The sequence below is a fragment of the Prionailurus viverrinus genome, chromosome E3 (assembly GCF_022837055.1).
Source record: "Prionailurus viverrinus isolate Anna chromosome E3, UM_Priviv_1.0, whole genome shotgun sequence".
Classification (NCBI taxonomy): Eukaryota; Metazoa; Chordata; class Mammalia; order Carnivora; family Felidae; genus Prionailurus; species Prionailurus viverrinus.
In genome coordinates, this window is record NC_062576.1 from 30,109,988 (window position 1) to 30,137,214 (window position 27,227).

Consider the following 27,227-nt stretch of genomic DNA (forward strand, 5'->3'; position numbering starts at 1 on the left):
TGTGTCTTTCATGTCAGCAGCCTGGATGGAAGCAGGATTGGGAACCGCCGACAAAATGTACCCTCAAGCCTTTCCGCGTGGCTCTGGGAGTTTTCTAGAGACCAAATTTTGTGCAGTTCTTTGGTGACTACAGAACAACAGGGCATCTGCTGAAGGTGGTGGTTTCCAATATTTTTTTTTTCAATTTTTTTTTTAACATTTATTTATTTTTGAGACAGAGAGAGACAGAGCATGAACGGGGGAGGGTCAGAGAGAGAGGGAGACAGAATATGAAACAGGCTCCAGGCTCTGAGCAGTCAGCACAGAGCTCGACGCGGGGCTCGAACTCACGGACCGTGAGATCGTGACCTGAGCCGAAGTCGAACGCTTAACTGACTGAGCCACCCAGGCGCCCCAGTGATTTCCAATATTAAGGCCTGACCTAGCAAGTCTGCCCGTGGGTTTTGTCTTCAAGGCTTCATTCAGGCTGAAAGGCAGGCTAGGAGGTGCAGAAACGTGCCTTTGTGTTCCCCGCATGGGCCACAGACGCGCAGCGAGTAAACCAACCTCACACTGGCGTGTGCCGGGAACCCACCTTCACCAGCGACGGGCCAGGCTTTGCTGAGGACACGGTGTTTGTGGGGAGGACAGGAGCGGGGGACCTGGTCGGGGGCTGATCCGGAGCAGGAGTTTTCAAGAATTCAGGAACTGCTGGGGACACTGAAGTAAACTGCTGGAAAAGGCGGAAAGAGAACAAGCGTGTGAACTCGATGGCATAAAATTAGAAAAACCAGAATTATAAAGGGAATGACCTCATTTTCTGAATGTCCCCTAGGAAAGAAACAAAAGAAAAATATACTATTGTGTCTGAGACCCAGATGGCAGAGTAACAGGCTTTACGTCAACGGACCCAAGTATTTAGTCTTTGCCCCAATGGCAATGAAAAGCAAAAGCTAAATAAGGTAATTCGATTGACTACACCCTAGTAGTGTTTTCTCAGAAATACGGTCAGAACCGCCCTTTTTTTGGCAGAAGCGAAGTCCAAGACTCTTGCAGAAATGATCAGAATGGTACGTGATACTTGTGAAGTTTTCTTGCTGTATAGATCATAGTAATGCCGGCTGATTTACTTTCCCTTACGGGCCCGATCAGTCCCCTCCAGCATACCCCAGATCCACGGCCTGGCAGCATTCAGTAAGCAAGCTGCCACTCCCTGGAGGCCCCTCCACACACATGTGCTTTACAGCTTACGTCCCAGGGTCCGAGCCCGACTAGCACTCTCTTTAACCATTTCCCCCATTTCCCACAACAGTTGGGCATCTGAACAACGTATTATTCTAAGACGGCCTTGTTTGACTGAGGGCACTCTCATACCCAAAGCAAGAAGCTAATTTATTACCGAGGTCAAACAAGTAACCACCAAACCTGGGTGTGGTGTCGTATCCTAACAGAGGAAGCTACCAAAGGCTTTCATAGCTTTTATCAACAGCCTAAGAGCCTATTTCTGCTGACACTCTACTTTAAGTAGATTTTAAGTATTCACTTACTAGGAAGAGATATTAATTACTATTCTCACAAATCAGTTAAATGTTGCACAGCAATTACTACATGGACTTAACTATTATCAGCCTTAATTTAAGAAAAAAGAATCTCTTCCTTTATCACTCTGCTGCCCTGCCCACAACTCTCAAATTCATTACAAGAATCAAAATCAGTTCTTTTGCTGATGTACTTGGGTTTAAGAATAGCAGACTGTATTTTCCTTCCTTAAAATAAATGACCTGAGAACTCAGAGGCTATTCAGCAGCAAGAAATATGAAGCTTGGCACATACTAGTTATTCAATAAATATTTGTTTAATGGGTGAATGGAAATTCCTTGTGGCTTTACTCAGGCTGGGTCACACTCTCAAGGCCGGCTGAGACCGTGAGGATGTGTGTGAGTGTGCAATGAACTGTGCGTGCCCATGACGGCTCTCTCCCTAAGCATGGTTTTCCTTTCGCCACTGATTTCCACTTGTAAATAATTATTACTAACGGTGAGGGTTGACAATAAAAAGACGTGACTTTTGAAAGATGGCTATACGGTAACCCCCTTACCCACGGTTTATCTTTCTGCAGTTTCAGTGACCCATGGGCAACTGGTCCTGAAGGAGACGATCCGCCTCTGACATAGGGTCACAAGGTCAATGACAGCTTAACGCTACATTGCAGGCCTTTGTCATTCACCTCACTTCATCTCCTCATGGAGGCATTTTTATCATCTCACATCATCAGAAGAAGAAGGGAGTGTACAATCATGAGATATTTTGAGAGTGGAAGCCCACATTCACATAACTTTTATTACACTTATAACTGTCCTATTTTTACAGTCGTTAACCTCTTACTGTGCCTCCTTTATAAATTAAACTTTACATTGGTATGTACATATAGGAAAAAACCAGGGTATACAGGGTTCTGTGCTATCAGTGGTTTCAGACACCCCCTGGCTCTGGGAATGCATCCTCTGTGGGTAAGGGGAGAACACTGCACTTGATTTCATTCAAAGAGAAGTGAAAGAAACGAACTTCTCCAGGAGTCTCGACACCTGTACCCCAGGCTGACTTCTGCCCCCAAATGGCCCTGAGACAGCTGCTTCCTTAACGAACCTCTGACATGAAGGGAAGCTGATGGCCAGCTAAGTCACTGCTTTAAGGATATGGTTTTAAATTATTTGTTTTCCTCTCACTTTGCACATTTTTTGGAAGTGAGGATATTTATCTCTGGGTCAATTTTCCCATAGGGAAAAACATTCCTTGGCTGTTAAATAATTGGCATATGAAGTAGAATCACATATTTGTGTGTGTATGTGTGTGTATAATATATATGTATATGTATATATGTATATATGTATATATATAGTATATTTAAAAATTGTATATACAAAGGTGTGTATATTCATATGGGTGTGTGTGTGTTTTGTTCCTTGCACATAAATTCTACTAACCTGGCAAGCTATTTTACCCCTCCAGCCCCCCAATGACTAATGCGATTACAGTGATGCATTTGACAGCTGTCAGTGTTAATAATCTGGAAAATAATCCAGTAGCATAATGTGCTATCAATTATAATATTTATGAAAATGTTTCTCCTGTATTTCTAAGACCTTGTCTAACTGACTTCAGCCTTGATTACAGATACTCTCATCTTACTAGCTCTTTTCAGTGTGACTCTGCTACCCAGAAAACCAGAGGCCCCCCCACCCCCCACCCCAGCATTAGCACAAGAATGACCCAACTGAGATACGGTGATTATTCACATTACCTTATCTGATGATAAATTCTGGTTAAAATGGGAGAAACGTCTAAACTCTTCTTTACATTTGCCAATCTTTGTTATGTGCCTTACAAATGACCCCTTAAATAACCTTACATCCTAGCTAGACGTTAGGATCCTAGTGACTAGAGTTCCCCCAAAATCGAGGTATCAGTACTTCTGAAACGACAGTATTCCAAAAAAGATGAAAACAATATTCAAGCCATAAAGGACACCACACTTACTTTACCCCATCATAAAGTAAGCAGTATGTTAAAATCTTAAAAGAATACTTCAAATGTTTAAATTTCCACTGGCACCTCAGGTCACCTTTTGTACTTTCAAAATTTAATCTCAAATGATTTGGAATCTTTTCTCCAAGGAAACAAAAGAGCTGCAAGCTTTGCTCTGTTTTATTCGATCTGAGTGCTGTTCCCAAGCTACAGGTCTCATGACCGCCAATTCTTCAACTGTCATCACGACACCGTGACAGACAATGTCAGGAAAACACTGTTGTCTAATGAGGGATACTTAGGCTTTAAACAAAACCGAAAAGATTCAGTCTTTGAATCTTCAAGACTGACTTTTCTCTTCTTAGAAATTGCTAAGGGTAAGTTCTGCTACCAAAGAAAAAAATAAGTCAAGGTAAATGTTTAAGCTGATTAAAATTTTATAATGTATCAGGTGTCTGCACTGGTTCCTTCTGAAAAAATGATACACTTGTCAAGGACCAATCACTGTTCTCTGGCAAGTTCCTTTTTATTAGATTTCTTTATGCGATCCAGAGGGGCAGAAACTAGATATTTAAAAACAAAGTTTTTTTGGACTGGAGATTTTAAGTCTAAAATACATGTGTTTTTAATTTAGGATACAGCAGAGATCTTAATTAAGATGGGAATATGCAAATAAGAAATTCAAAATGCAATTATTCTTTAAATATTGTTTCCATACTCTGATCCCCAGACAAATAAAACAAACGCTAGTCAATGAATGGGCTGAATACAAATCAAAAACACATGCTTTGTATATTTAATAGATGGATATTTAATGTAAATTCTAGTTTTGCTAAAATATATCACTTAGCACTGACCACTTTATGTAATACACAGTTACAAGTTAAGATATTTCATTTTTTAGGTTTTTATTTATTTTTTTTGAGAGAAAGAGAGAGCATGAGCCGGGAAGGGCAGAGAGAATCCCAAGCGGTTCTGTGCTGTCAGCACAGAGCCCGACTTGGGGCTCGATCTCATGAACAGTGAGATCATGACATGAGCCAAAATTAAGAGTCGGACGCTTACAGTGAGATCATGACATGAGCCAAAATTAAGAGTCGGACGCTTACAGTGAGATCATGACATGAGCCAAAATTAAGAGTCGGACGCTTAACTGACTGAGCCACCCGGGTGCCCCTAGGCCTTTTATTTTTAGAACAAGGAGCTGAACATTAATATTTTGGCACAATATCTAGTGAACATTTGGTTGGTACATTTGACCTGGTTAGTAAAGAGGATCTGCATGTATCCCTCATTTAAAAAATCTATTATTTAAAAAGATTGTGGTAGGGGCGCCTGGGTGGCGCAGTCGGTTAAGCGTCCGACTTCAGCCAGGTCACGATCTCGCGGTCCGGGAGTTCGAGCCCCGCGTCAGGCTCTGGGCTGATAGCTCAGAGCCTGGAGCCTGTTTCCGATTCTGTGTCTCCCTCTCTCTCTGCCCCTCCCCCATTCATGTTCTGTCTCTCTCTGTCCCAAAAAAAATAAATAAATGTTGAAAAAAAAAATTTTAAAAAGATTGTGGTAAAATACATATAAGTTACCATTTAGGGGCACCTGGTTTCTGTGGTGACTGTACCATTTCACAATCCCATCCAGAGGGCACAGGGATTCCAATTTCTCCACATCCTTACCGACGCCTGTTAATTTATCTTGTTTGGATAGCAGCCATTCTAGTGGTGTGAGGTGATACCTCATGGTGGTTTTGATTTGCATTTCTCTAGTGATTGGTGATGTTGAGCATCTTTTCATGTGTTTATTCACCATTTGTTGATCATCTTTAGAGAAATCCCTATTCTGGTCCTTTGCACATTTTATTTTTTTTAGTGTTTATTTTTGAGAGAGACACAGAGTGTGAACAGGGGAAGGGCAGAGAAAGAGGGAGACACAGAATCCGAAGCAGGCTCCAGGCTCCGAGCTGTCAGCACAGAGCCCAACGCGGGGCTCAAACTCACAAAGCACGAGATCATGACCTGAGCTGAAGTCGGACGCTCAACCGACTGAGCCACCCAGGTGCCCCTGTATTTCTTAAGTAACACAAAGAACAGCTGTCATTATGAGTTATAACAGGGTGATGCGGAACGATGTGCTAGAAAAGGGTCTTAAGAAGAATCTCAAACTGATGGCATAATGAGAACAAAGTTATTACTTTAAATCCTGTGCAGGTCAGAGAGATGCTCTCTTAATGACACCTGTAATACGTGTAATGTAAGTAGCTCAGCGCCTGGCCCAAATAAGTGCCCAGCAAATGCTGGCCATTCTTTTTCATCCTCATCTCAATTATATTTGATAAACCCTAACTGATTTATGAATACAGAGGAAAGGCCTATTCTGTAGAAAGTATACTTTCCTATTGGTCACAGGAGAACAGAGTTAGGAGCTGGGTTGGTACACAACTTCACAGTTAATGCTGGAAACCAGCTCCAAATCTAAGTCCTCTCGACATGTAAGTTACACACAATGAGATTGGAAGGGTAACAATAGAAATTACCACCAATATCTTTGATGCCCTAATTTAGGCCTTTATTGACAAGCATTTGTAATAAAAGTTAGTCCTGTTGTAATTATTTAATGTATGTGTACATGACCTTGCTCATTTTGTGAGCTTAAAGCTAAGGTGTCTATATTATGTGGGAAAGGTCGTCTAGCTAAAAGTTGCTTGATACAATGGGAAAAAACGTACCAAGCTCCTCTAATCCCGTCTTCATGAAAGTACACAGAGGATCCGACCCACGAGGTTCCTTCTCAGCCCTACTTCCAATTCAGCACAGGAGTTGTCCCCGAAGCACAGACTTGGAAAATGTCAGGTGCTTATAATAAACGATTAATTAAATGGCTTAAGAAATCGCTGAGGGAGTAAAGGTCTTCAGATTAAAGGCACCAGTGTAACAGCTCCTGGTGCTCACATGTAACTAGCTGTTCTTAATTTTCTACAGCTTTCCATTGTTCAAAAATTTCTTAGGCATAAAATAAATTGAGCTCCACCAATGTGTGATGTCTGCTCCATTAATGTTGTGGCAAGTTCCTTTCCATCTGTACTTTGATCGGAATTGAAAAGAAAAGAGAATCATCCAAGGAAGGGCAGTGCTAGTCTCTTACAGACCACACAGAATTACATATTTCAAAGAAGAATTTTTTTTGGTGGAATGTACATTTTGAAGGAAGGATATGCTGGATATTATGTGTTTTATTATTTTTGTTTTGTAAGGAATCTATCTTTTATCTGAATATTTTCCTGTAGGACTCAATCCTCTGGTATCTCTCCGTGTGTTTTGAGAAAGAAGTCAGGAGACAACATGTTGTAACACATTTTGGAGTTAAGCAAGCCATAAAACAATCTTAAGCCTAATTTTCTCTAAAGTAATTATCTGTAAATATAACTTTTAAAGAACTAGAAAGAAATTCCCTACACTGGCCCTGAGATTTGTATTAGGCCAAATAAAAAAACAATTGAATAGGAAAATTAGAAAAATGTGTTTTAATCATGTGATTAAATGTGTAGTGCGAAGTGATGACTAATTAACATATAAAAAAAACCCTGGTTCCGGCAAACAAGAAGAAAGCGAAATCTATGACAGTTACTCTAAGTGGGGTCTATGGACTTTTGTTACCTGCCTCCTACAAGTACGGAAAGTCCCACAGAAATCTGGTGCTGCCCTACTACTTTCACTGTGTTGTGCAAGAAGACTGGCCCACAATGATCTGGAAAACAAGCTATGTAAAAAACACATACTAGTCTTTCACTCCAGGCAACCTGAGGACCACTGGTCTATAGTAACAAAACTCGCCATCCGAACTCCTGCCCTGAGTTTCCATTTTAAAGACTGAAAACTAAGACACCCAAGTTATAACCTGTCTATGTTGTTTTGTTGTCCTGTCTTTATACGGTTTCCGTAACAGGGAGGAGACTGACTCTGGGGAAGTACAGTGATAATTCTAAAGCAGGAAAAAAGAAATTACAGAGATAATCTCCCAAGTTTTTCATTCATTCAAGCAATAAGCACTTGCCGTGTGCTGGACCCTGCATGTTCAGGATGACGTCACCAAGATAGAATGAGGGGACATCCCAGCCCTTTGGAAACTCGATGTCTAATGAGAAGCAGTGTTTTCAGGTACTTTTCCCTTGAGCTACGGATGCGAAAGTAATCATGTTTAGGGAAACAAACATATTTTATATATATATGAAGTGAGATGCCTGGACAAATTCATAAACCAACACTAGAGAACAGTGAAAAAAATTAAAGTACAAAATGTGCCAAAACAGACCCTAATTATCATTTCTAGATGACACAAAAATCCCGAAGACGTTATAGGCATCACAAAGTTGCCTGTGCAGTTGATTGAAAAACAAACCCCCCAAACCTACAACATACTTAGAATCCTCCTCAAGGATTATTTTGCTTCAACATCAGTAGAGCACAGTTAACAGGGAGATGCTTCTTTAATCGAATGAATCGAGGTGTGATATAATAATGAGAATCTTTGTCAGATTCTTTCCTTATAAATACTAACACACTTACTACAAGGGAATTTTATGAAGGACATGCCACGTAAGAAGGTCTCAAGGTTTGTGGTGCAGAAATTATGTGACAGGTAAACGTGCGGCAGGCCAGCCTGAGGTTCTAGGTTCTTCTACTTGGATGTCTATGCAGCATACCCCTCTCTGAAGTGGGGCTTCCGGCGCAGGCCGAGCCGACAGATAAAAAGCAGACTGTTAAGGGTCTGCACGTAGCAGGCAGAGCTGGGGCTGCAGCAACATCAGTGTTCTAAAAGCCAGTGTTTAAGTTCCCGATGACCCCAGGGCTTCATGTGTATTGCACTGGCAATAAACTGACCAGACTGATTCTTCAGGAAACACTGCTATTCCTTTTTTCCTTCAAGGAATTCAGGAATGTCAGCCCACGGGGCAGGACTCTCTCTGGTAAAAGGTTCTCACTTAGAAACTTAGCTGGAGACCAAGTTTCAAGAGCAAAGCAGAAGACTTAATACAAGCAGTGCAGAGATGGGAAAACGCTAATCTCCTACAACACAGGGGGGCTGTCATGAGGCCATCACCAGGCAGATGGCTGACAGGACAAAAATTCCATGTCACTAAAGCCAAGCCCACTCTGATAGCTGTCTGATATCCTGACCTAAGCTGAGAACAAACAACCAAGATGGGTAAGTAGAACTGTTTTTTAATAGTATTGACTTGCATACCTGACATTCTTTTTAGCCCTATTTTTAAAGCTCAAACCCAGGGCGCAGCAAATATGTGAGAATACAGTAGGGGCTGGGCTCCCTTGGTCTCCCTGTCTGCCTGCTCAGACCTCAGGCCGTGGGTCTGGTTGCTGACCCCACCTCCTTCCAGACCAGGTTCTAGCCAAGCAGAGAGGCCAGTGGCTCTCGCCCTGAAACTCTGATAGGACAATCTGAACCCAGCTGCCTGCACTACCTCGCATGAATCCAAGCCAGAGAGGCTCTGCTCTCAAACGGAAGAACACAAACACTGACTGCTTCTACAAGCCTGGCATCAGTCAGCGCTTGTGCTGAATTCAGTTCAACATTCATTGAGCGCTTCTTCTGTACCAGGCCCAGTGCTGGACGTTGCAGACGCACAGACACATCACACACACACAGACACAGACAGACAGACAGACAGACAGACACGCACACACACACACACACACACACACACACACTAAAGTAGCTCTCGTCCCTCTCTGAGAGTCAAAGTCCCTCTCCTCAAGGGCTCACAGTTTAGTTGGAGGCGTCGACACAATATGCAAACGCATGAATGTATTTCAGATCATGGTGATAAGGTCAGTAAGAAAAATCTTGCGGGAAGACCTAGTCCCTAACAAACAGACATTCAGGAATGAGAAGAAATGCTGAAAGAAAATATGCAAACATTTTTAATCACCAAATTTCCATACCCCTCTGAACCCACGCCTCCCCTGGTGTAAGGGTTAAGGCAGGTAATTGCTAAATTCCTTCCCAACTCAAAAATGCTATGATACTTGGCTTTAACAAGAACATTTTCTACTGAACTTAACCAGTTCCATTAAGTAGTTCAATAGCTCTGGCTTAAAGATAACTAAATAGCGTTAAAATTTCAGTAAGGCAAAAAAAGACTATAAGGAGATGAACAACTAACTTATGTGCAGCATAAGACTTCTTACATAACCAAATGAAACACGAACACCCATTGGAAAGTAAGAAATGGGAATTTCCAATGCAATTATTAAAAACTATTTGTTAGATTCCTTTGCATGCACTAGATTTTCAGTTCCCAAAACAATCTGACACATAATACGTGCTCAGTAAATATTTGTCGAACAAAGAAGTTCAATCTAACCCAAATCAAGAAGCCAGTTACAACACTGAACTCTCCAAACAGTGTGCGAGGTTTACAGTGAAGACATTACCTACCTGTGGTAAAGACACAATGACTGTGGGAACCGTATTACCTTCTTGGAAGGCAGTTGAAATGCCCACCTTTTACCTAAAAAGGTCCAAATCCATTTCAAAACCTGGTAACTATCCAAAGAAATAATCAGACAAGTGTCCAACAACGTATGCATAAAAAACTATGGAGGGGGCGCCCGGGTGGCTCAGTCGGTTGGGTGTCCGACTTTGGCTCAGGTCATGATCTCGCGGTCCCTGAGTTTGAGCCCCGCGTTGGGCTCTGTGCGGACAGCTCAGAGCCTGGAACCTGCTTTGGATTCTGTGTCTCCCTGTCTCTGCCCCTCCCCTGTTCGTGCTCTCTCTCTCAAAAATAAATAAACGTTAAAAAAAGAAAACCTTCTGTGCATCAAAGGACACTATCAGTAAAAGGTGAGGACCAACACAAAGAATGGGAGAAATAGTTGCTAATCATATATCTGGTACGGGGTTAATATACAAAAAACTCCTATAATAGCAGAAAAACAAATAATCTGATTAAAAATGGACAAAGGACTCAGACATATCTCCAAAGATGACATACAAATGGCCAACAAACATATGAAAAGATGCTTAACAGCAGTACTCATTAGAGAAAGGCAAATCAAAACCACAGTGAGATACCACTTCATAACACTAGAATGGCTACTATCAAAAGAGCATAAACGATTAAGTGTTGGTGAGGACGTGGAGAAACTGAAACCCGCGCATGCGGGAATGTGAAACGGTACAACCGCTAAGGAGAACGGCAGGGAGGTTCCTTAATAAACTAAACATAGAATTACCATGTGGTCCATCAATCCCACTTTTGGGTATATGCCCCAAGGAACTGAAAGCAGGGTCTCAAAGAGATATTTCCAAACTCATGTACCTAGGGCCGTTATTCACAATAGTCAGAGATGGAAGTCAATGACTGCCGATGAGTGGACACACAGAGTATGGTATACATCCATACAATGGACTGTCATTCAGCCTTAAAAATAAAGGAGATTCTGTCACATGCTACAACATCAACAAACCTTGAAGATATTACGTTAAGTGACATAAAAAGGCAAATATTGCATGATTCCATTTATATGAGGCATTTAAAGGAGTCAAATTCATATGTACGTATATACATATTTACTTAAATTCCAGTATAGTTAACACACGTCATATTAGTCTCAGGTGTACAATATAATGATTCAACAATTCTATACATTACTCCATGCTCATCATGGTAAGTGTACTCTTAACAGCCTCCACCTATTTCACCCATCCCCCACCCTAAAGGAGTCAGATTCTTAGAGACAGAAATGCAACGATGGGCGATCATCAGGGTCTGGAAGGAAGGGGATGGGGCGTTACTGTTTAATGGCCACAGTTTCAGTTTTTTAAGACAAAAAGCTCTGGGTATTTGTTGCACAACACAAGTGTACTTAACACTACTGAGCTACAGATTTTCAAATGGTTAAGATGGCAAAAAAAAAGGGGGGGGAGGGGAGGGTTATATTTTATAGTATGCGAATTATACCCCCAACAAAAGTTATGTGAAACATTTTAAAAAGCAAGTTACACAACCATTTGTAAAATAAAAGTGTGTGTATAGAACAGAAATGAAATGTAAGAATCTACTGAAAAATGTTAACAGTGTTTGTATTACAGGTGAAAAAGAAGTCTGTAGTTTCCCACACTTTCAGACTTTTCTTCTGGAGAAAATGTAATTACCTTGATATACAAAAAACAGGGCATGGTCTCTATTAAGGGGCAGAAACAAGAAAGCTGATACCTGGGCTGGAGTGCTTGTAGTCACGGGAGACGGCGATTCACTAACTTTTGGCTCAGTCGGGGAAGCGGCGGACCCCTGCGAGTCCTGGCTGGCTGGCTGGTCTGGAGACAGAGCATCACTGCTGTCTTCGTCAAATGAGAAATCGCCCTGAGTTTGAGGATAGTCCTCCTTCCCAACGCCTAAAGAAAGAAATGACTTTCAACTTAAGTTGACCTTGGAACACCAAGCTTACAATGATAAAGAAGGAGAAACACTGTTTACTACAAGAACTTAAGAAGCTGGTTTAAAAAAAAAAACTGATGGGGCTCCTGGGTGGCTCAGTGGGTTGAGCGTCCGACTTCGGCTCAGGTCATGATCTCACTGCTCGGGAGTTTGAGCCCTGCACTGGGCTCTGTGCTCACAGCTCAGAGCCTGGGGCCTGCCTCGGATTCTGTGTTTCCCTCTCTCTCTGCCCCTCCCTGACTCATGCTCTTTCTCTCCCTCTCTCAAAAATAAATAGTAAAACATTAAAAAAAATCGAACATAATGTACTTCCCAGAGGAAGGACACACCAGTCACTACCTATGATGAATACTTGGGGAAGAAAGTCAGATCAGATCAGTCTGAATCAGATCAAGCCTTTGGATCCAACTACCGGTTTCAGGAAATACAGAAGACAAAAAAAGTTTTTAATGACACTGGGAATGCTAATGCATTCAGTAAAATCCAGTATGTGGGCATGGCTAGAGAACAGAAGGCTTTTTCACCAACGAAGTAAGAAAAGTTAGAAGACCCACCCAAGAGATTAAGATTTAAGAGCTATATCAGCAAAGACAAGGTGTGAACCTTGCCTGGACCCTGATGTGGAATACAAGTGTTAAAAAACATTAAGAGGCACAGGAGAAAATGGAGCTATGGTTCGGTATCTGTGGATGAGTCCTACTTCATGGAGAGGCCCAGTTACGCTGATGCCTTGCCTTTTGGGGCCCATTTCTTTGGGATTGAATGGAATCATCATTGAATGTACTACTTAGAATTACTGACTGCAAATTGCCTGAGATTTAAACCCATACTCATGCAAAATATGAAGTCCCCAGAGTAATGGAAACAAGACTAGTTTTTATAGCAGGACATTAACTTTTCAAAATTGCTTGCTGAACAAGCGGTATTATTATTATTATTTTTTCTGCTAAAACTTGTGCCAGAATATAAAGTATGCGTGGTGAGGAAACATTAGTAACTATGATAAGATCAGGATAAAATGGACAAATTTTACCATTCTTAATAAATACATCTGTCCTCATGTGCTACTTACGTTGTTGAACTAACACTGAACAAGATATTCATCTTTCCTAGAAGTACACAGAATTAAGTAATGAAAAATCTGTAAGGATCTTAAACAACACAACAGAAATTAAATAGTATAATGAGTAAGTTGCATTAAGAAAACGTCAGAATGAGGGGCGCATAGGTGGCTCAGTCGGTTGAGTGTCCAACTTCAGCTCAGGTCATGATCTCACGGTCCGTGAGTTCAAGCCCCACGTCGGGCTCTGTGCTGACAGCTCAGAGCCTGGAGCCCCTTGGGATTCTGTGTCTCCTTCTCTCTCTGCCCCTCCCCACCTGTGCTCTGTCTCTGCTGAAAATGAATAAACATTAAAAAAAAAAATTTAAAAAAAAAGATGTCAGAATGAAATTGGAACTTAAGGATAGAAACCTCAGACGTGACAAGAGGAACTTCTGTGTTAACTGGTAAGAAATGCTTCATCTACCTTATTACATAAAAAACAAAACAAAAAAAAAATCCCAAGAATAATGGGAATTGGTGCAAGTATTAATTGATTTCTAATTCACCCAGAAAACAATACTCATGATCGGTGCTGGCTTTTTTATTTTAATGTTTATTTATTTTGAGAGAGAGAGCATGTGCATGAGAGGGGGAGGGGCAGAGAGAGAGGGGGAAAGAGAGAGAGAGAGAATCCCAAGCTGACTCCACACCGACAGCACAGAGCCTGACGTGGGGTTCGATCTCATGAACCAGGAGATCATTACCTGAGCCAAAATCAAGAGTCGGACTCTTAAGTGACTGAGCCACCCAGGTGCCCCTGGTGCTGGCTTTTTAAATTAAAATTTGTTTGAAACTTCCAAGTTTCTCTTTCTCCCAGAAATAATAAATTTTTAGAGTCTTGCCTATAATTGCTTCCTTAACACTGGAGTCTACAGGAAGGATGTTTTTCTCTACCAGCTCCATAGGACCAGGTCTTTGAGCAATCTTTTCATTCAAATCATCCGCTAGTCGAGCTCTTTTCAACTTCATCTGAGTAGCCTGCAGGGATGGTTCTGCAAATGTTTCTAAAAGAGGAAACATAGTTTTAACCATTACTTGAATTACTCGGTTCCATAACGTTACTTCTGGCCAACTGAATCTAATTTAATTTAAACTGGGTTAAACATATTTATGTGTTCTCAACACACTGATGGAAAGAGAAGTAGGCTGTTTAAGAATGCTGTAGTGTACGCTGTATATTTTTAGTCCTGGATACTTTATACTGTCTATATAATGCCCTTAGACGCAAATTAACATGAACTCAAGCCAAAAATGTGGTACTGCTCTTGTTCATTTATGGTGGGAGGATCACAGTCACATTTGTTAGGTATTGAGAGGTCTGGAGGATGAACACGAGGGATGTGGTCCATCCGTGGCCCAAGAAGTGTCCAGGTGTGATCTGGCTTCACTGCAAAGTCAACCGCGAGACGTGGCACTGTCGTCTTACTTAGTTAGGTCCTAAAGCTTCTCTACAGGAGCCAAAGGAAGAGCCAGAATCAAATTCTTGGGTTGATCCTTGTGTGTCTCAGTCAATCATCCTCACTAAGAATCTGGGTTTATTTCTGGGTATATAACCTTGGAACATTCAATTACATAGTCCTATGTCATAAAGATAGATGTCAATGGTCATAAAGAAGGCTCGGCTCATCTACTTGCAAACAGGAAGTTGTACAACAAATGCAAAAGTAACGTAAGTATCCTAGCTCATTCATCTGGGTAACTGTGTCAATGACGGCTTCTGGTACCTCTCATTAACATTTTATTATATCGTTCTAAATAATGTTTAGAAGTGATTAAAAACATGGTGAGGTGTTAACCCCAAATTCTGAGTTGACAGTTGCCTGCCACTTAAATTATATAGCAGAAGGTCTTTTAATGAAAATCCCCATAAGTAATCTCAGGATTAACTGATGTTCTCTTTTTAGTGGGTACAATGTCCTGGCTGAAGCCCAAAGCACACCAAAAGCCCACGGCCCGTGAATTACTCCCCATCACATCCGAGTGCTTCTCCTTCCACCAGCTGAATTACATGCTTACCACAACTCAACCTTGATGGTCCACAAAACAGTTCATATCATTTCATATCTGCTGTCAATACATAGTTTAACTACATCTTATAGAAAAACGATAAACTTCAAAAATAAGACTATTTCTTGGGAATCTAAGTTAAATCCTTTGGAATGATTTGATAAAGGTGGGTTATTACAGAATAAGTCACTGTCAAATTAGGGCAATTAACAACTAAAATATTTGGGAAAAATTATAAAATCTAGGATTTTCCAACTCAGATTGCTTTTCAAGTGTCTTTATGTTGTTTTTGCACCCTAAATGGAAATTGTAGATGACGTATGATAGCTGTGCTTCATGCAAGAAAGATGATGTAAACTCCATTCACTTCCCTAATGAGGGCCCTGGTCTTAAATCAGAGTATTGGCTAATAAATGCACATTTCTGTAAGTGAAGATAACATGGGTGACCTCTCATTTTTAACATTTTCCTGTATAACCTTAGGCTGTGGCCCCCATCTTATTACATAAACCACTTCTAACCACACAGGAAGATGACAGGTAGAGAGAATGAGACCAAGCCAATCACTCTTAGGGTGATTTTAAATGCTGTTGTTAAGATCTAGGTAGGACAGTCTTCTGCCTTTCTCCTTTCTCCCATCAACATTTCCATATCAGGAATATGTCTGGAATGAAATTATCCCGAAAGTAAATAATTAGACGCTGGGATTTTGGTATGTTTCTGTTTTTGGTCTTGTGATCTCCTCATCTCCACGATGCTGAGGTTAGATTTTAGCTGAACTTCAGAAAAATAATTTAGACTTTTGCCTGCCAAACATCCAATTCAATCAAAATTGGGGTAATGTTAAAATAAGTTGGGGGGTTTGAAGTTATTTTTTAAAATTACAAACAATATATATTCTTTCTTACTTTAAAAATCCCAACTTGAGAACAGATAATAAAAAAACATCACTTACGGGCCGCTCATGCACATAGTTGGGTTTTTAACCATTGGGTAATCTTTTCTTCTTCTTCTTCTTCTTCTTTTTTTTAAAGCAAATATGATTCTTTTTGATAGTTAAATGTATTTGCTTTGGTTTTAATTATATTAATAAAGCCTGTTACAATTAGAAGGCAAGTTGAAACAGACAGCATTGTTCCTTCAAAAATGTCCTTTATAGGTCGAGGTATTTTTAGGTGCGGAAGGAGCCCCGTCCCCAGTTACTTACCACCACAATTGCTTCTTGAAGATTCACTTAACCCTGACATTTTTTGGTAGCTGTTTCTACCCTACCACTTGAGTTCTGGAAAAGCTTTTTTAGCCCAATGGACTTCTGAGAACACACTAAGAGTAGTGGAAGGCATATACCCGTCACTTCCCACCCCAGATATGGAGATAGTCACATAATCATAGATTCTTTGGATTAGAAGAGACCCTACTTGGGGATGCAGATACCAACTTGCTACTTGGGATTTGTTTACAACATCCTACTGTGGTGTCATCCTGTGCTTCGTCCCCACCACAACAGCCTGTTTACTGCCATCGAGCCCTTTTCACAATCTGTAATTCATTTGTTTTGCCTGTTTATTATCTGTCTCTGCTACTAGATTGTAAGCTTCATGAAAGCAGGCATGGATCTGGCTCATTTGCTGGGTCTCTGGGGTCTAGTTCACTGGCCAATGAATGACCACGTCAAATGAGCATAACCTTATTGCTTCTGGAAGAGTTTTAAACGTGTCTGACCTTCAGGATATTACTCCTTATGATGAGCGACAATCTAATACTTTGTAATATCAACCTAATTCTAATACTAACTCTATCATTAGACCAGAGGAATAAATGTAATATTCCTACTTGAGAAGAGTCTCTGAATCTTTGTGAGAAATTTCCAGATTCTTTCTGTATCATCTCAGGGTTTAACACACTCAAGACTATCACGGGGTCAAGCTTCTAGTCCTTGCTTAATAAATCAGTCTGAGGAACAAAACAATGAAAGAAAACGTACTCAGGAGCTTATGGGGGGGGGGGGATACTTTCAAGAATGCTCTGTCTTTAGACAGAAAAACATTCTGGTCTGAGTCATGTGTCTCACTAGAGACAGAACAGAACTGTCCCTACCAGCTTCACAAGTGATGAAGCTACACCACTGAGGAAATCCGGTGGGCTAAGTGGAGAGTATTTATATTAATGGTCAGATCAAGCTGGACTGTTGTGGGTACGTAACGACAAACAAAAGATGTTAGGTGTGGGCAGTGCACCAGGTAGATATAACAGGGTCCATCCAGATAGGTGAAAATCTAGGGTTACACTTGTGGCCACTGTACCCTTTATGACTTAATGGGAAAATATTCCTCACTGATGAAGAAATCCTCTGGACCAAAAATGTTTTTCCAGAACAGATGGTAGAGACATCTACAGCACCAGTTGGTGGGGCAGAGTCAGTTCATCAACTGGTTATCTGGAGAATCAAACCTTCCCCATGTATCTAACATAACATTTTAGCTTTGGGTCTTCATGTTGGCTATCCAATTTGGAGGATGTCAGCCTGTGGGGTAAAAAGTTATTAAGATGGGAATAAACAGCAATGGTGGAATTCTCACTTCTTTTCTTGAGAAAATGCAGCAAAATAAGCAGAAATAAACATTTTTACCTTCTAAAATGTGCATCCTGACAAGTTCAGAACGATCTGGTCGGCTCCGAATCTTATGCTTCAAAAAGTTTTCAGTCTTGAGAGAGAGAAAGAGAGAGAGAGAGAGAGAGAGAGAGAGAGAGAGAGAGAGAGACAGAGAGAGAGACAGAGAAAGAGAGAGAAGAGAGAGTGAGTCTTACTATAAATTGTTTATGACTTATTGTGGTTTTCCATTTTTCTCTCAAGGTACTCCATTTAAATAAATTGTATACTCTTTGGTCATGATTTTGAGAAGAAAAGAGTAGCAATTAGTACTTTGAAGAGCTATTATCCAATACATAATTTAAACTGCAGCCTTCAAAACTGCACAGGCACTTGAAATGCATGCTGGCATAAAGTAAGCACTTTACAGACTTTTATTTTAAAACTTGGAAAAGGCAAAAGGCTCATAATTTGCACAGACATAGGATTTTGATCATTTAAATATCTAATAGCTACACTTCAGGTCAAGTAAAAATCCACCTAAATAACAAATTCCTTTAAAATCCTAATGTGTTTTCATTGATGAATTCATATCCTTGACCATACTTTCTTACTCAGAAAGGTTCTCAACTGAAACAATAAGGCTTTCAAATGGGTTTTATATTTTACAAGATTCTAAGAGATCATTATCGCCTTCTGGGAAAATTCCTACGGAATTTTTGGAACATGCTTATTTTCATATTGCATGATAGAAGTATTCCCTAAAGCAAAAAGAATGAATGTGTATAATGGTACTTTTAAACAAAAGTAATGAACATGAATTCGATGTGCAAATGGCATGGAAAACTCTCAAAGAATAGAGCGGAGTTGAAACACAGCAACTTCTTTAATTCAGCCAGATTCTCCTGCCCTTGGTCAAACGTACAGCGGACGCAGACCCAGTTAGGAAACCACCTAAAGATGTGTGGTTGTCGGGACACCACTTGGGCTGTCGGTCTGCTGGGGTAACAAGCGGCAGAAATACTCCATGGTTATTCTAAAACCTGTTGGTATGCCCCAGCACTGAAATGAAGAAATGCGATTTGTCCTTTATGTACAAAACCAGTTATTGGTTTTAAAAGAACAAAATTTGAACATCATGCATTTTCTACAAACTTCCAAGATTCAACTACCCCAGAATACATAACTCTGGAAGCCACCTGTCCTGAAAATACACTGCATTTTCTCTATGGATATATTTAGGAGGAAGATTGCTACGTGCCCACAGGTACTTTAAAATACAAGAGAGAAGCAGAGAAGCAGAACCTCTGAAACTGAAATTTCTTACTCTGGCTCGTTCCAAGCTTTTTATCTGCTCATGGAATGCAGCTGGGCTCTTCAAAGCTGTGAGAAGAATAAGAACCATGTAGACAGACGAGTTAATATTTCAGCCAAACGTTAGGGTACATTATGTTGATGTTCCTTCTTAATCTTACTAGTTTGCATCTACAGTTCCATTTATTACTAGTTCCTTTAGGAGATCTGCAAAATTTGAAACCTTAGACATTTCAGAATTAAAATCATATATTCACAAATAAAGCAAGTGAACATTGAGGATAGAGTTGTATACATAATGACAATACAAGTACCAGGTCAGACTAGTTGGAGCCAACAGTTGGGCCAAATTACGACTCCTTGATGGGTCTTTGCTCTTAGTGGCCATAAAAGATACCAGAAAAAGCCCAAATGTCCAGAGGACGTTTAGCCTAGGAGTCGTCTAACCTTGAACACGAGGACATGCTACACTTTCTGTCTAGCAGAGCTGAGTTACCATTCACTGAGACCCCACAATGGACATAGTCCTACGCCCTGTGGTCAATCACAGTTATATCGTGGCTGATCGTCACCACCTCGCAAAGTAGGTATCAGGCCAAGTACAGACGAAAGCCTCAAAGTGGTTACCCAAATTCTCAAAGCCATATAGCTAAATTGTGATCAAAGTGGAATCTAAGTCTAGCCTTGTGAATTAGAAGGTGTCATGCTCTTTCTATTGTACCACAGTGCAACTCACCCTAAAGGCCTAATGATTCTTTAATATGTTAACTACTAGTACTTTAAATATTCCAGAATCCCAGAGGGAGGATAAGCAGTGTTTTACTAAAACATCACTTACTACAGTATTTCTATCAATTATCTTTGCAAAATCTTTTGTGTTTATGTCCACCTGTAAGAACTACAGGCAGTCAGACGCTGTGCACAGGATTTGGGCTAGGTTTACTTGGGCCGTCACCTCTAAAACTTGACTCTCTGGGTAGGATTATTTTCAGCTCTGGTACTTGAAGCACTGCAAAGATTCCCAGGAGACGAGCCCATACAGGTTTCTGTCTAGGGAGCAGCTCCCAAAATCAGACTAGAGCTGGCTTGGCAGTGGTGTTTTAAATATCACTGATACTATTTAATTGATTGGTTCATCATTGGGAAGGTGGTAGAGAAATCTGGCAGATCGTCAAACCACCTTTTGAGTCTATCATAATACTAGATTCAAAATATTTAGATAATTAATAGTAGTCCAGAAAAGTTTTATTGGGAAAAAAGTCTACTGCAGAGAACAACTGTTCTCATAAGCCAAAAAAAGGTGGGGAAGCATAAATTCATTTTGTAATTTCTTCTTAGTCTTTTAAAGCCATATAAATTACTTCTTCGAGAGATCAATTTTTAGACAAATACCCATATAAATAATCATAACACCAAAGCAGCCACTCTTCCACCTCTAAAACATGAAATTACCTCCAAACTTGGTGAGCAAAGGTAAGAAGGCAACAGGCGAATATTCTAAAATTAATCAACTCTAAAAAATGAAGGCCTCGAAATACCTCCAAATTATCTACTTGGGCAAGAAAGATTTTATTAATTATAAACAGAATGTGTATTAGTCCTGTAACCGAGATGCACTTAATTACAGACCAGACTGTACTGTATCAAGGATAATTAACTTGAATTAAATAAAGTAGAACAAGTTTTAAAATTAATTTTATCACGTTACTTTCGCAAGTCAAAGTAACACTGGACCTGTTAGGCAGAGGGGAGTCTGATGATTTCAAAACTAAAACGAGGGCTCATGTTGGAAGTGAGAACTGATTTCAGCCTAACTACCCCGTTTTCAAGGTGTTCTTTGTGTAATACAGAATTAATTCAAGCCCATCTTTTACAGTGCATCTGGTTTTCAAAACGTTCTTTGAGAGGATTCTCTTAGGCTGGCAGCGCTGAGGCCCGGTTTTCCGTATCAGCTCACGTGGACGCCGTATACGGACTACGTGGACACAAGTGAAAGCAGAGTGCGGTCCAGGTTCTTCCCGGATGGGTGCGCTCTGTTACATCACACTGGAGGCGACAGTGACACTGAAATCTTACGTGGCATGATGCCCTGGTCCACCAGCTGTTCTCTCGTCCTCCTCTGTTGGAGCCTCAGCTGGAGCACTGTCAAAAGGAAAGGATCACCACTGAGTTTATCGGCAACTGCAGGTGCCAACAAGCGGATCCCGGAGGAGATACAACTACGCTTTATTAAACCCCTTCTACTTCATAAGCGAGTGAGGATACTACCTGGCACCGTCCAACTTGTAAAAAGAAAACCGATTTGTAGTTTCTGCCAGTTTGGTGAGCTCGGAAGTTCCCTTGGCTTCTTTTTTGTTTAGATAGTTCATAATCTTAATTTGATGAATATAGCTAAGTATTTTTTGTTTAAATACAATCACAACATACTCTGCAAACAAACAAAAATAGTTGGCTTATACCTAAGTTGAGACTTGGGAATAAAAAATTTTAACTTGTAGAAATAGAAATGTGAGATTCCTTGACATTAATTGGCTTTTTTTTTTTTAAAGCAACAAAAATTTATTTTAAGATTGACTTATTCGGAGAGATTTGCTCCATCTGGAACGAGTTTTAAATAGCTTTAATGAAGGCCAAGTATATAACAAAAATTAGACCTGTGAGGTATTACTAATGACCCAAAGGAAAATTTCTAAATTAAGAACTTAAAGTTTAATAATCTTTGCACAAACATCACACCATGTCTCACTCTACAAGTTCTAAAAAAAGCCAAAATCAATCGATATCTTATCTTTTTAATGAAGAGAAGAAAGAATAAATCATTACAATTTGTGGAGAATGAAGTATACGTCACAAAATGTGAAAATCCAGTTTGCCACATTTAATAAAAAAAAAAGTTTCCCCTGTATTTCTCCAGCAGCTTCCTTTCCTAGCATCTATTTTTGTCTGGAAAATGAGCCGATCTTCACAAAAGAATTACGTGAAGTAACTTTGAAAAATACTTTCCTTGGTTTACCTTATGTTCAATTTTAAGTTTCTATTTTGATTTTTGTGGTTTCATCTATGGATGAAAACCAAGGTTAGGATTATTAAGGGTCTGAGTAAGGTTTGCCAATATGCTAAAAAAAAATTACCTCTATGTACTTCTGGAAGAAAGACAGAGAATTTTCTAGCAAGGGGGTGATGGCTGGTCCGAGAGGCTAGCTCAGGCCAGTCACGCACCCAGGCTCAAACAATATGCAAATAATGGCTCCTAGTTGTAACGACCCCCTGAGATCCAAAGGCACAAGGCCCAGGGCCCTTATATCCTTTGCTTTTTGCTTGCCCTTGTGCTGGGTGCACAGCACAGTCCTAGAGACAGTTCCAAAACAGTCTAGACTGCAAAATGGCTTGTAAACACATTTTCTTATTCAATGCTAGATATGAATGTCATCCTTTACTAAATGCTGAAAAATTTTTTTTGCTTCTTTTGGGGGCCGTAGGGATCACAAAGCATCAATGACCTCCCATTGAGAACCGAAGCAACTGACCTAAGATTCTATCACATAAAGCCAAAGAAAAATTTGATGAGTCAAAAAAATACAGGCACATGTTTCTCCCAGTAAAATGGCTTGTGATACTTTGAATCAATTATGCTCTAACACAAAGATCGTTTCCCTGATAACTTACAGTTTCCTGAGGACAGTATGTTCCCACCAAGGTACTTCACTAGGAACAAAAACAGCCAAAGAGATGACCTATGAACAGGATAGCACCCAAACGGCTGCATCCTCTAACATTCTTCTGTGAATGTTAAAGCTAACACTTGTCTGAACTTGAGACGGTCATATTCAAGAGGCCGAATCCCAAGAAGAGGAATACTGAGGGGAGAAAAGGGTCAGACCCATCTCCAGTTCAAAGGCTGACACTTCTGGAACACGGTGGTCCATGTCTGCTGATGGATCTCTAGCAGTGGCAGCCTTCCTTTCTCACAAGGGGGTCCTCAAAGAAAGGTGTAAAATAGAAAGAGTAATGAAAACATCAACAGCCCCCTTCTTTGGTTTAAAACAAACAAGCAGAGCACCGTACTTGTGAGACATTGTGAGACACACGTATCAAACACGATACAGATCTTTAGGGTGCGTGGCATCTCGGGATGATGGACACATTTGCAACAGCTTCATCTGCAAACCACAGTGACGACAGTAAGCCACAGAAAGCCGTGAAGCGTCTCCTGACTGCACGTGGGTCCGCGGCCCTCATGCACTTTGCTGGCAGCCCTGCCCGCCATCAGGTCTTTGACTAGACATCACATTCTCATGCTGACGTGCAAAGCATGTGTGCTACCAGGAGGGTACCACACAACGTGGATGCATGTCAGCGACGGTGAAGACGAAGCAAACACCAAACACAAACCACCTGTGTTTTCCATCCAGGTTCCTACGTGGCAAAACAAAGCACCTTTCTTATGCCATACTGCTTTCAGGGAGAGGAATCATCTTGCCCATCGATTCCCTCCTCGTTGCCTCTGTAACCTTCCCAAGAAGCAACATCATCGCACTACAGCGCTACTCAAAGCAGGGGAGGCGGGCAGCCTTCGTCTCCTAAGAGCCATGTACTGGGTGTCTGTTCGTGACTGCACGGAACACGTGTGGGATGCACGGCCAAGGGCGGCAGGAGCAGCAACGGCCAGGAATGGAGGGTGTGTGTCGAAGCAAAGGCGTGAGGAAGAACATGAATGGAAGAGGCAGAGGTACAGATGACAGTCAGGGTGTAAGCCTGATGACCCAGTCTGGCTTAGTTTTCACCTCTGACAGGAGGGGGGCGGCCCTGGACACACTGCACGGACTGTCAGGCACAACGCCCCGTGGAGAGCCTCGGGTACGCTGCCACTTTGGGTCAGTGTTAAAACACAGTTACAGTATTTGCCCACATTAAATATAACCAGTCACTCACAACCTGATGGAAGCTCTTCTGAGAATTTATAAAAAGTACAAACAGGTACAGGCTCATGATTCTGGGAAACAGCAAACCTCCTTTGGGTACTTCCCACTCAGCCCATCAGTAAAAAAGTTTACGTATCATAAGTGACAACCAGTCCGCACCCCAAAGGCAGAACGTCCAGCCCAGGAGAGGCGAGGATGGAACCATGCACACGGTGTGGCTGTCCCTCGGCACTGGACAACCGGAGCTGGCAGAACCGGAAGCTGAGCCAGGGCGGCGAAGGCGCGAGGGGTCCTGGAGACAGAGGACCTGACTCTGTTAGTAATCAGAGCACCACTCGTGGTTGTGGGATCAAGATGCTTTCTCGAATTTCTCCGGGGCCCTTATGAATCCGGCCCGGAGACCATTTTCCTCCCTTGTAGGCTCCACACTCGTGCTCCCGTGGACACAGGGAAGGCCCGGCCCGCTGACCTCTGCCGGGCCTGCCGCACGGTTGTCGTTCTTAAGACAAAGGAGTAAACTGCTATCCCGGCTGGTCTCTGGAAAAGTGACACACTCTGCATGTGTCGGTAAGACTGCACTTCTGTAGCCACGAAGGCAAGACTAGAGGCTGGTCCGGCAGGTGCTTTCTTGGGGTGGCGGCGGGTGGCCGAACAGTTGCCTAAGAAGCCAACGTCCCGGGCAATGGCCTTGCGTCTGAAAACTGAACCTCACAGCGTCCTCCCTGGTGCCGAGATGGGCGGATCAACTGAGCTACTGGGCTGACACCACAGCCTCCATCCTATGAGGAGATTAACTAAAACTGAGGGCTCTCCAAGGCCATTGTGCAAATACGACATGCAAGAGAAGAAAACATGTAAATCTAGAGAATTCTGAGGGAGAAAAAACCATAGTTCCAAACAGTCAGCGAGCGGCGACATCGTTTCAGAAAACAAAGGACACGGTAATAACAGAGCAAAATAGAATTCACGTTACCATTGCTCTTATTTGAACATTTTCAAAGAATGCCTTTGTCTTTGAAAAATGTAGAAATGAAAACAATCCAACACATGATCCTGCTAAGTCCTTCAGTTTAACATTGTTGAGTTTAAACTCATTTGATTTTCTCAACAACGGGGGGGGGGGTTTGATATAAAAGATACATATCTCATTATACAGCTAGCACTGTACTCTCTGTGTAAAAGCAAATACCTCAAGTTGAGAATTCTATGACAGCTCTGTTTCCTGATGACAAGACTCACAAGAGGTGCTCAAAGGACCTCCATCAACGAAGGGAGAGGAAGTGACAGAGCCATTTGCATACTGTATGTGGCACGTCTTTCTTAATTAGCCGAGTCCAAGTCTTTTCTTTTTTATTAGAAGAAAAACTTTTCATCTAAGAGTCAGATATGTTCATTACACAGACTAAGGAAATATACCAAAGGAGGAGGAAGAAACTAAGCAACAAAATCCCTGAGTATATCACCCACAGACACACAACTACTGTAACCCTACTGGTGTATTTCCTCTGTCTCTTATCTAGTCCTAAGTTTGGACCCTCTGCTTCCACACATCATACCGTACATGTAATGAAAAATACTCTTTTTTTAATGACTACACATTCTTTGCCGTGCACACTCCATGGTGTACTAAATATCTGCCTGTCATTTAGCACGGAGGTCGTTTCCGATTTATGCTACTATATATAATGATGCTATGGTGGAATTTTTGTGTATAAAGTTTGCTCCTTATTTCCAGGTATTTCCCTAATTCCTAGAAGGAGTAATACCTCTAGTGGTCCATAGAAGGTATGGCTGTGAAGTAGTGAGATGCATTTCTTCGGGGGCAAACCAGCATCTTTGGAAATTACAGCAGATGGGGGAGGGCGTGAATACAGACTACTTTACATCTACTTCATGTAGAGAAAAAAATTCTTAATTATTGAATTTTCCCAAGGTGGACAGGTCTTAATACTTTTTAAGGCTAACCTTCAGGGCTTACTCTTATATTTCAGCAGAGAGAAAAAAATACAAACAATTTAAAAAATTCTATTTTGTGCTATTCTTTACTACAACAGATGAAAACAATAAATGTGTCAAGGGAAGTGCTGGAGGCTTGTTTTTTTTTTTTTTTTTTTTTTAAAGAAATGTAAAACTTGGATTTTTAAGCACCATTCCAAAAAATGAAAGGGAGCTTATTCAATGTTAAAGAGGAAAGGTCTCTGTTATACGACATCACAGATACTCTACACATTGAAGAATATTTTCTTTTAGTTCCTTTCCCCTGCTTTTTGTTAAATGGATTAAAATGCTTTTGGAACAAAATTTCCAGGTTAGTTTCTAATAGAAAAAAAAAGAAACCTAATATGCAATAATGTCTTTCACATAATACTTACACCCCACTTCAAAATTTTCAGCCGCTTTATGAACCAAGGCGATTTGTCTGTTCTCTTTTTTTTCTGTAAGTAGAACGTTTGAAGTGCTTCTATAATATGACATAAAGTGCTTTTTCACTCTAAAGGAAAAAAGCCCCATATTATGCAGCATTTTAATAACATCCGACAGTTTAGCATGAACTGGATAAGCCAGAGCAACGCGCAGTTTTGGCGCAAAGGGCTTGCGAGGGGACATCTGAGGACGGTATACTACAAAAACAGGGCAGAAATGACCCTTTCTGGGAAGCGGTGTGGCAGTGGGCCATGATCTTGGAAATTCTCAATAAATAGCCAGTTTCACTTATGGGGTACGAAGGAGGGTGGGACAAGAAGGGGAGGGGACATAAGCAGCTGTCAGTGCGTCAGAGAACCCGACTGCGGGACATCGGGCAGGATAAACCGCAGAATCATGGGGAATGAAAAGCCCAAAATCCTGAGAAGTCAAGGGAAGGCCGGCTAACCAGAGGCCAAAGCAAAGATGGAAAACCAAAGAATACTCTAGAATTGATGATGTATCGACTCTGAAGTCAATACCAGGCAAAAACCAGGCCCTGGTTTCAGTTTTTCAATTTAATTTAATTTTTTCAAACAGATGTTTGAGTAAAGGGAATAAAGTGATTGGGGTTTGGCAAAAATCTATTACGGACCGTTAAAACTGCATTAACTTAGGGGCCTGGGGTGCCTGGGTGGCTCAGTCTGTTAGGCGTCCAACTACGGCTCAGGTCATGACCTCACAGTTGGTGGCTCTGAGCTCTGCGTTGGGCTCACTGCTGTCAGCAGCCCACTTTGTATCCTCAGGATCCCTCTCTCTCTGCCCTTCCCGCACTAGCACTCTCTCTCAAAAATAAATTAACATTTAAAATAAATTAGGGGCCTGATGCTATGAAAACAAGACAATGTTATCATCATAACATCTTTTCAACAGATA

At 41.2% G+C, this 27,227-nt stretch overlaps 1 protein-coding gene across 8 annotated transcripts in view; it reads right to left on the reverse strand.

Annotated features, from left to right (window-relative positions):
- The window catches only part of MRTFB (myocardin related transcription factor B), a 190,895-nt gene that overhangs the window by 37,151 nt on the left and 126,517 nt on the right, over window positions 1-27,227 (reverse strand). For 4 of the 8 annotated variants that reach the window (XM_047838243.1, XM_047838248.1, XM_047838244.1 and 1 more), the window contains 6 exons: window positions 21,043-21,108; window positions 18,980-19,035; window positions 17,692-17,767; window positions 13,898-14,059; window positions 11,732-11,910; window positions 575-712 (listed from right to left, as the gene is read on the reverse strand). In XM_047838243.1, coding sequence (XP_047694199.1) covers window positions 575-712; window positions 11,732-11,910; window positions 13,898-14,059; window positions 17,692-17,767; window positions 18,980-19,035; window positions 21,043-21,108 — 677 coding nt within the window. Of the gene's footprint in view, window positions 1-574; window positions 713-11,731; window positions 11,911-13,897; window positions 14,060-14,481; window positions 14,634-17,691; window positions 17,768-18,979; window positions 19,036-21,042; window positions 21,109-27,227 lie in introns of those variants that run through there. The other 4 variants (XM_047838245.1, XM_047838249.1, XM_047838247.1 and 1 more) reach the window with 2 other exon arrangements.